General features: G+C 44.0%; 2 protein-coding genes across 2 annotated transcripts in view; one reads left to right on the top strand and one right to left on the bottom strand.

The window, feature by feature from the left end:
* The first annotated feature begins 5,937 nt into the window (after nucleotides 1-5,937).
* Nucleotides 5,938-9,164, top strand: LOC112350320 (LRR receptor-like serine/threonine-protein kinase GSO1). The gene has a single exon (XM_024686295.1). The coding sequence runs from the start codon at nucleotides 6,104-6,106 to the stop codon at nucleotides 9,074-9,076; it is 2,973 nt and encodes a 990-aa protein (XP_024542063.1). The 5' UTR covers nucleotides 5,938-6,103; the 3' UTR covers nucleotides 9,077-9,164.
* Nucleotides 9,165-9,303: 139 nt separating this feature from the next.
* LOC112350321 (pentatricopeptide repeat-containing protein DOT4, chloroplastic-like) overlaps nucleotides 9,304-10,183 on the bottom strand; it is a 1,236-nt gene continuing 356 nt past the window's right edge. The window contains exons 2-3 of the mRNA XM_024686296.1: nucleotides 9,824-10,180; nucleotides 9,304-9,738 (exon numbers count right to left, since the gene is read on the bottom strand). Coding sequence (XP_024542064.1) covers nucleotides 9,304-9,738; nucleotides 9,824-10,180 — 792 coding nt within the window. The remainder of the gene's footprint in view (nucleotides 9,739-9,823; nucleotides 10,181-10,183) is intronic.

The following is a 10,183-nucleotide window of genomic DNA, read 5'->3' on the forward strand; positions in this document are numbered from 1 at the left end:
CGAGACTAGTTGCCCAATCTCATTGAATAGTACTCGCTGAGACTCGAGCCCTCTGATACCAAATGTAGCGCACGTGGTTTTTACTCTTTATCCTATGGTGATTTACCATAGGATAACACCACGAAGCGGAACCTAAACCCTCTTAGTGCCACGTGACAGATGCCACGTGTCACATGCCACGTGTCCATGCCACGTGTCCACAGGAACCCAAGGTTCAGGGCCTTGGGCCACTGAACGAAGGAACGGTGCCAAACTCCCAAGCATGGAGCCAAGGAGTGTCGGAACCGAACCACGGAGCAACTCCCGAGCATAAAGCCCAAGGAGCGAAGGAACAGGAGCCCGGAGCGACTTGGAACAGTCCTAGAGTAACCAGCATCCCAATGCTAGGACCAGCACGCAAAACGGAGCCAAACGGAGTCTGGCGCTATTTCGGCATACCGGTGGCCTAACGCGAGGACATGGGTACTCCACCAACTAGCATGGAATGGAACTTGGGCTTAGACCCAAGCCGGACGCAGAACAAGGACAGACACGCAAGCGGGAGCTAGACTATGCCTCAGGTTGGTCGGCCATGCCCGACCTACCCACTATCCCTACTATACATTTGGAACCCCCCATAGCCCCCCCCCCCTTGAGGAACACACGCTTTGGGCTTTCACCCCAAGCCTCCCTTAGTATCAGGAGTTAGTCTCTGGGACAAGCTCGAAACTTACTAAATATGGAATGTTCCTAGATTGCGAATTTGGACACGGGACGAACACCATTGTGTTCAAGCTGATCTCTACATTCCGTAGATATGCCAAATGAGCAAATCTGGACACTTTCCATAAATAGCATTTGGGACCGAAATGAGACTAACCCAAAGGGCATGATAGCGAGGGTGTTTGGCAGACACGGTAAGCTATCATCCGGCGATATTGAGGGACCAATCTCAATACGCGAGGGTTCTTGTCACTAGCCAGTGCAAGACAAAACGAGACGGGAACTCCTTACCGGGCTAAGTATGCTTAGCTAATAACACGTAGGAATTCCGTCCTTATGCTCGTCCGGTCTAAGTACACTCGAAATGCCCAGTTAACTCCACTAGCACAAGAGGGACTGATAAAGGGTCCAGCAATACCGACCTCCTGCCATCGTGGCAGTAAGGTAAGAGTGTCCGTAAGGACTAGCCAACAGGTAACTTTCGATACCTGAAGTCACATTCGCGACAGTAAGTCAAGTTAAAATGGTTTAACATTTCACGATTATCCATCTTTAACCAAACCTCAAACTTGCGTTCGCACTGCCTTCAGTCCAATCCAAGAAAATTTTATAAGAGAGCACGGCAATGATTATTTGAACCAATAGACTTATCCCTATAGTCTTGATTGATCCACTTATAATTATGCCTAGGAATGATCCACTAGTGTCGTGCTAAACAACTATAGGCCAACCTATTTACCACTCTTAGAAAACTCAAGGAAGGTTTACTTTTTCCCATGGTACATAGAACAACTCATGGAACCATTGGAATAACTTATGGAACCATTGTTAGGCTAATATTAATCCTATTAACTCAAAGTGTAACCTCGAGTTGCTAATGTGCTTCACTCACGAGCCTAAGCACAAACTTGTGTATAATGGTACATCTCAATCCTCTTAGGAGCCCAAGAGCAAACTCATATAATAAGGTACAAAAAAGCAACCAAATCCATACCATATTTGGGAGTTTGGCACCATTCCTTGATTCAGTGGCCCAAGGCCTTGAAACTCAAGCTCCACTCCACTATCTTTTGGACACGTGGCATATGACACATGGTATATGGAGGGTTTAGGTTCCGCTTCATGGTTATCCTATGGTAAATCACCATAGGATAAAGGGTGAAAACCACATGCGCTACAATTAGTATCAGAGGATGAGTCTTAGCAAGTACTATCCAATGAGATTGGGCAACTAATTTCGTTGAATATGTAGAGATGAAAATGATGATCCGAGTGGGTATATGTTTGGGTGCAAAGGCTTCACATTTGTTTCTTGGGAACCAAGGAGTAATAGCACTAGAGTATGGAATGAATCCCAAGCGTATAGCCCAAAGAGTGAAAAGATAGAAGCACGAAGCAATTTAGAATAGTTATAGAGCATCTAACATCCCAATGCCAGAACCAACACGTAAAATGGTGCCAAATGGAATCTAGCGTTATTTCAGCATATCGGTGGCCTAACATGAGGATATGAGTACTCCACCAACTAGCATGGTGTGGAACTTAGGCTTAGACCCAAGCCGGATGTAAAATAAAGATAAGCACACAAACGGGAGCTAGACTATGCCCCAAGTTGGTCAGCTATGCCCAACCTACCCACTATCCCTACTATACATTTGGAACCCCTTATATCCCACTACACCTCCTCCCCCCCTGAGGAACACATGTTTTGAGCTTTCACCCAAGCTTCCCTTAGTATCAGGAGTTAGTTTCTGAGACAAGCTCGAAACTTACTAAATGTGGAATACCCCTAAATTATGAATTTAAACATGGGACAAACACCATTGTGTTCAAGACAATCTCTACATTCTGTAAATATGTCAAATGAGCAAATCTAGACACTTTTCATAAATAACATTTGGGACTAAAATGAGATTAATACAAAGAGCATGATAGCGAGGGTATTTGGCAAACACAGTAAGCTATCGTTTAGTGAATATTGAGGGACGAAGCTCAATATCACAAGGGTTCTTAACACTAGCAAGTGTAAATCAACAATACGAGTTTCTCGTTACCATGTTTAGTATGCTTGATTTAATAATAACTTAGGATTTCCTTCTTTAGTGCCCTTCTGGCTTAAGTGCACATGTGCTAACTAGTTTCTCAACTAGCTTGGGTGGAGACCATAAAGGGAACCAACAGTAATAACCTTCTACTGTTATGGTAATAAGGAGAGAGTGTATGTAAGGATTAGTCGACAAGTATCTTTTGATACCCGAAGTCATATTTGCGACAAAAATGTGCTTGTGTTGTCATAGCTATTGTAAGTAATGTTACTTCCAATAAACACACACATATGATTAACTTTTCTTTCATAAAAAGTATCAAAGATTTATGTACTTCTTGAGCAGTTAAAAATCTAATTAAAATTAAAATTAATTGAATTCAAAAAATTAAATCAATTAGTACCATAAAACTTCTCCAAGCAAATATATTACTTTCTAGTGTTGTGTTTCCCATTATAAAAATGGGATAAAAATCCTAATAACTATATTAATTAACATTTTAGTAAATTTAGAAACGTACTCATAGTAAATGAAGCCAATTGTTTTCATACCTATTAAATTACCTTTCTCATCTATACAATTTGAAAATTCAGTTCCATATATTGTAAAAACTTTAAAAGCCTCTATATTATCAATAAATAATTTATTTTGATGACTTGTTAATGTCCAAGTTCTATGATCAATTTTTCCATCATGTAGCAGCCACATATTTTACTTCATTCTGTACACAAATAAGTCTTTTTTAGTACTTAATTCATCATTTTTACCAGTAATAGTTTTATATATAATTTCAAAAACATTCTTAAATATATGCGTGTAATTCTTTAAAAATGCTATTGGCAACTTATAAAAATATGGAAGTTGATAAAATGTGGATATAACCATTTCATACCATTAGGTAATGATATTTGATCTTCTTGTCTAACCAAATAATAATATGGTACCTATTTTTTTGGATTCATTTGTCCTAGTATTGGTCAAATATAATTATGAATATTAAATAAACTAATTAAAATTATGTTTTAGAAATAATAACTAAAATCTTACATTCTATTAGTAGACCTAAATAGATGATCTATAGGTAAGAAACACCAATGACCAATATATATGCTTTTTTATAAACTTCTTGACTATATTCTAAGAATCTAGATCCACAATCTGGGTAAAAGTATTTTCCCATTAGTTCAAAATCTTGGAACAAAATCATAATCCAGGAAAATCATGAATAAACTATCACACTACTTCTCTAAGCTTAAAAAACTGTTGACCCTCTAGCTTAGAATTATCTTTGCATGGCACTCCATCCCATAATTGTTTTAACTCTTCCAAAAATAATAACCAATAAATATTAAGTACCTTAGGAAGTTTTGGGCCTAGAAAAATTATAGATATAAATATTTCAATTTATTTTTTTAAACTAATACCTAGTATAATCATAATAAGGAATATAAATGAAGGCTTAATTGCTAGAGCTGGTGGTATATTATTATTAACTGCAACAATTGCCTAACATGAATATATTTTTGCCATTAATTTTGTTGGAGAAAGATCATCTTCAGCCATACTAAGATGTATATTTCTTGGATCTACTACAAAATCTGGATAATCATCTTCGAATTTTTTTTTAAGTTGACCCATCTGCAGGCATTCTCATTATTCCATTAGTGGATTGATGATAAAATGATAAGTTATATATTGTGTTATTTCTCTATATTGAAATTATTGTTGAAGTCAAGGTATAATAAAGAAATAATGCATTATTTTCTCAGGTATATAATTATTAAAATCTTTGTGCTTGCTAGCATTAGAAATTCTATAAAATTGAAGGTCTTTATTCTCCTTATGAAATAACATACAATCATTCTTCCTTTTTTCTTCCAAAAGGTACTCCAACACTAGAGCATACAGTCAATCCAAGCTTGCGAACATCTTCCATGCCAAAGAACTGGCAATGAGATTCAAGGTATTCATCTAATGCTTTGAAATCTCTCCCACCTTTCTCTTTTGTCAATGCTTTCTCTTTTGCTGATTAGGCTGAAGGAGTTGACATCACAGCCAACGCTGTTCATCCAGAGTTTATAATGACACCTTTGATGCGGTACACATCCTACATAATGAGTTTGTCTCTTTGCCTCATTTGTTTTCGGTTACTTATGGAACTTTGATCTTCATGCAGGGGTTCTCAAGTTCCTCTCCAGCTTCCTTTGGAAAAATGTCCCATAGGTAAGAAAAATTCTCTCAATTATCTGGAAGTTTCTTATGACTAATACGTGATCGATCTCTCAGGGCGCCGCTACGACGTGCTACGCAGCTTTACATCCAAGCCTCAAGGATGTCACCGGGCAATACTTCGTGGATTCCAACAAATCCAACTGTAGCGCTTATGGCAGAGATCCCGAGCTCACTCACAAGCTATGGACCTTCTCCCAGGAGCTTATAGACAAGCATTCTCCATCCTAAAGGTAAAAGGTTGATAGTGCTAGAGAGCGAGTGAGCAAACAAGGACAACTCAGCTGTTTACCATAAAGACGAATATGATTTATAATAATTTGTATAAGGTAAATATAATTACTTCTACACCTTAAACACCAACATGCAACTCTCATTCCTAAATCCTAAACAAAAAACTTAATACAGATCTGAGGAAAAAAACAAATTAGGAAATTATGTGTTAAAAGTGGGTACATTATACTACTATTAGTAAGTTAGTTGATGTAAATATTGTTGAAATTTATGACTAAAAATTTTGGAACTACAAACCTTAAGAACTTACATTTTAGTCACAGTTTAAAAGTTGTAAATTGCAACTCTAATTAGCAGCCTATATGAACTTATCTAGCTTTAAAGAACAAATTATGATTTATATTTTAGTTGTAAAGGACAACTATAATTTCCAACTTAAATTTGAGTAACTATAAAGCTATCTTAAAATTTGTAACTAAAGCCAATTTGCTACATTTAAGTTGAGTTGAAAATTAAAACTTAGATTTCGAACAAACACAAAAATTTCGTTGGAAAAACATATCATTATAATGCTTTTATGTAGTAGTGTACGGACTGGCAGAAGTCAAGTCTAAGTCTTGACCTGCCGAAGTCCACATTGTATCCACCGTGGCCAAAAAATCACCACAAGAAAAAATTGTGCAAAGGTCTATGTTATGTAATATAGTTGATAGCCCAGTATACCAATGGCAAATCCCAAATCCCCCACTTTATTGACTACCAAGGCTTTCATCAAGGTTCAATCGGCTCGAAGTCAAGTGTGCCAAGAATTGATTAACATTTGTGCGTGTAAACTCTGCGAAAAGAAGAACCTCATCTTTCATGATAGCTCCCACTCTTTGATGTTCTGATCCATGGCCATGTCTCTCGCGGATTTGCTGCTGCCTTTGTTTCTACTCGTCTTTCTCACAAGATCCCGGTCACAGTGCCCCACAAATCCATCTGCAATCGTGAACGACACACAGGTTCTTCTCTCTCTCCGTGACAGGCTTGGCATCAAAGTGTGGAACGAGACTGCCGATCCAAGAGCATGGCGGGGAGTGGAGTGGAGCTCGGACAACCAAGTGGAGGGCCTCGCTCTGTCCAGGTTTAATCTCTCGGGAGTTTTTCCTGCCACCTGGGCCGAGCTTCCATCGCTGGCTCGCCTGGACCTCTCGCAAAACGGCCTCTCCTCGCTGGAAGTCCCTTGCAAAAATACGCAGCTCAACCTCCTCAACTTGAGCTCCAATTCCCTGCAAGAGTTCCCCGGAAATCTCTCCAGCCTCGAGAGTTTGGAAAGCCTGGACCTCAGTGGGAACTTCTTAACAGTGGCCAGACTCCCAAAGTTTAGCTTGACGCTGCGATCGCTCAACCTGTCCATCAACAACTTAACTGGGAGCTTTTCCATTGGTGGTAACCTGGGACTGGAGGCACTGGAACTCTCGCAGAACGGACTCAGCGGCTCCATTCCAGAAACTTTCGGGGAGATGACGAACTTGACGCGCCTGGACATATCGTATAACAGGTTTAGAGGAGATCTACCCGATATTTGGAGCAAGAACTTGGAGCTCAGGTACATGCGTATCTCCAACAATTCGCTTCATGGTGGTTTGCCACCGAGCTTGAGAAGGCTACGCAAGCTCTCTGTTTTACGCGCTGCATACAACTCTCTCTCCGGGCCACTGGAGCTGGAAGATGGCAACTTTGCAAGCATCGAGGTTTTGAACCTCGGGCTAAACGGGTTTAGCGGAACGATCCCGGCTACGCTGGGAAGCTTGAGGAACTTGAAGATCCTGGTTCTCACGGGGAATCATTTTAGTGGCGCCATACCACTGGAGCTTGGAAACTGGTCGAACATCAGAGAGATATGGCTTGACAGCAATAACTTGACTGGAACAATCCCAGGCGAGCTCTCGAAGCTCTCGCATCTCCAGAAGCTGGTTCTCACGGGGAATCGTTTTAGTGGCGCCATACCGTCGGAGCTTGGAAACTGGTCGAACATCAGGGAGATATGGCTCAACAGCAATAACTTGACTGGAACAATCCCAGGCGAGCTCTCGAAGCTCTCGCATCTCCAGAAGCTGGTTCTCACGGGGAATCGTTTTAGTGGCGCCATACCGTCGGAGCTTGGAAACTGGTCGAACATCAGGGAGATATGGCTCAACAGCAATAACTTGACTGGAACAATCCCAGGCGAGCTCTCGAAGCTCTCGCATCTCCAGAAGCTGGTTCTCACGGGGAATCGTTTTAGTGGCGCCATACCGTCGGAGCTTGGAAACTGGTCGAACATCAGGGAGATATGGCTCAACAGCAATAACTTGACTGGAACAATCCCAGGCGAGCTCTCGAAGCTCTCGCATCTCCAGAAGCTGGTTCTCACGGGGAATCGTTTTAGTGGCGCCATACCTCCAGAGCTTGGAAACTGGTCGAACATCAAAGAGATATGGCTCGATAGCAATAACTTGACTGGAACAATCCCAGGCGAGCTCTCGAAGCTCTCACATCTCCAGCAGCTGGTTCTCACGGGGAATCGTTTTAGTGGCGCCATCCCAGGCGAGCTCTCGAAGCTCTCGCATCTCCAAAGGGTGGTTCTCACGGGGAATCGTTTTAGTGGCGCCATACCTCCGGAGCTTGGAAACTGGTCGAACATCAGGGAGATATGGCTCAACAGCAATAACTTGACTGGAACAATCCCAGGCGAGCTCTCGAAGCTCTCGCATCTCCAGAAGCTGGTTCTCACGGGGAATCGTTTTAGTGGCGCCATACCTCCAGAGCTTGGAAACTGGTCGAACATCAAAGAGATATGGCTCAACGGCAATGATTTGACTGGAACAATCCCTGGCGAGCTCTCGAAGCTCTCACATCTCCAGCAGCTAGTTCTCAGCAGTAACGACATCGGTGGGGAGCTCCCTTCCGGACTCTCCAACTGCACTGAGCTCGTCGTTCTCTGGCTGGGGCAGAACAAGTTCTCTGGAAATCTCCCTGACAGCTTCGGGAATTTGAGCCGCCTGCTCCTTCTGTCGCTTTCCAGCAACGATCTTGTCGGTTCAATCCCGGCCATATTGCAAAACATGTCGTCTCTGCAGTTCCTCTTCCTCGACAACAACAGCTTCAGCGGCTCCATACCGGACTGGCTTCCCAGGCTCACGAACTTACGAGCCATGAACTTCTCGGTTAACAGGTTCTCTGGGGAGATGCCGGAAAGCATTGGCCGACTGTTTGCCAACGTCCAGCTTTACAACAAGAACAAACGGTCTGTGATGATTCAAACCACGCGAGGACTCCTCTACAACGGCTTCGCCTTCCCGACCTCCATAGACTTCTCCTTCAACCAGCTGACTGGAAGCATTCCAGCTGCCATTGGCGACCTCTACAAGCTCCAGGTGCTGCACCTGAGCCACAACCAGCTAACAGGTCCCATTCCCGAGTCCCTGGGGAAGGCAAGGAATCTCTCCTGGGTGGGGCTCGCAAGCAATCGTCTCAATGGCTCCATACCATCGTCCGTGGCGGACCTCTCGTTTCTCACCATCTTCGACGTCTCCAACAACAGCCTGGTGGGACGGATACCTGACAGCCCACAACTCTCGTCCATGGACGCGGCTCTCTTCGCTGGGAATCACCTCTGTGGCTTGCCACTGACCAACACCTGTTCGAGCACTGCTATGCCGCCACATAAGCTTAGAACAGAGGGACAAGGTGGTAGCGAACAGGACCAAAGAGAGGTGATAGCACTTGTCAGCGTTGGCATCTTCGTGGCAGCCTTCTTCAACGCGTTCTTCTGGACCTACTTTGCGGCAAACCGCAGAGCTCATTCCCAGCTCTGTGGATGCTGGCAATCAAATCTCTAGCTCGTCCACCATGTTGCTGCCGTCCTTTCTACCTTCCAGTTTGTAATCCATCACGACTGCTTGATGAAGTGAACTCTTCTTATCCGCTTTCAAGGCCGCCTCCTGTATAGTCTTGAGCTTATCATGATCCCCCCACAGCCCCGCGCTCCGGTAGATGCTCGCCAGCAGAACGTACGCAGCCGAGTCATTCTCGTCGATCTTCGTCAGTGCCTCGAACGCACTTCCACTTACAGCAGGCCCCGAGGACGCTCCTCCAAACCACAGCATCCGCTCTCAAAGGCATGCTCTCGAGGACTTTCGGTTACGAGATCCACCAAGCTGCTGTAGTGATGAATCCCGCAAACAATGCCAGAGTCCGGGTCCATTGCCTGGAAAAACTCCCTGCCTCGTTCAACTAGGCCGCCGTGGCTGCAAGCAGTGATGACCGAGACAAACGTGATGGCGTTTGCTCGCACGCCATCTTCTCGCATCTCACGACAGGCTTCGAACATGCGCGACGTGTCACCCTGTTGGCCGAATCCTGTGATCAGTGCATTCCAGGCGACGATATCTCGGACTGCCAGAGATCCAAACAAGTGCTCGCACTCATAACTCCGCACTTCCTGTAGAAGTTTACTCCCCACAACTTGATCGTCTTCCAGCCCACGCCTGTAAAGCTCAGCCTGGATTTTCCTTCCACTCCAAGAGTTCCAGCCCGAGCTCACTCTCACCGTTGTCTATATATCCCTGTATCGAGCTCGTCCAAACGACAACGTCCCGGCTAGGCATGCGTTTGAAAACTGCTCGAGCTTTCACCATATCTCCACACTTGGCATACATGTCCACCAAGCTGCTCCCGACAAATCTGTGCTCGCAGCGTCCAAACTTCGCGGCGAGAGAATGAATCTCCATCCCCTTTTCTAGGCTCTGGATTCGCACTAGCTTTCCATCTTCTCGCGGAACAGGTGGCTCGGACGCTGAAAGGTGGATGCAGGCCATGAGCGCAGCAACAAACGTTCTCTCGTCCGGATCGTTCTCCCGAGCCATGCCAAAGACACCTCCAAGGCCAGCTTGCTGTCTCCACTTACATCGGCCAGCCATGCCATCGAAGACCTTGCGAGCTTCCTC

This window comes from Selaginella moellendorffii, unplaced genomic scaffold, assembly GCF_000143415.4.
Source record: "Selaginella moellendorffii unplaced genomic scaffold, v1.0 SELMOscaffold_48, whole genome shotgun sequence".
NCBI lineage: Eukaryota > Viridiplantae > Streptophyta > Lycopodiopsida > Selaginellales > Selaginellaceae > Selaginella > Selaginella moellendorffii.

What these genes read in the sequence shown, in the direction of transcription:
- LOC112350320 (XM_024686295.1), top strand. Translation starts at nt 6,104, where the DNA reads ATGGCCATGTCTCTCGCGGATTTGCTGCTGCCTTTGTTTCTACTCGTC.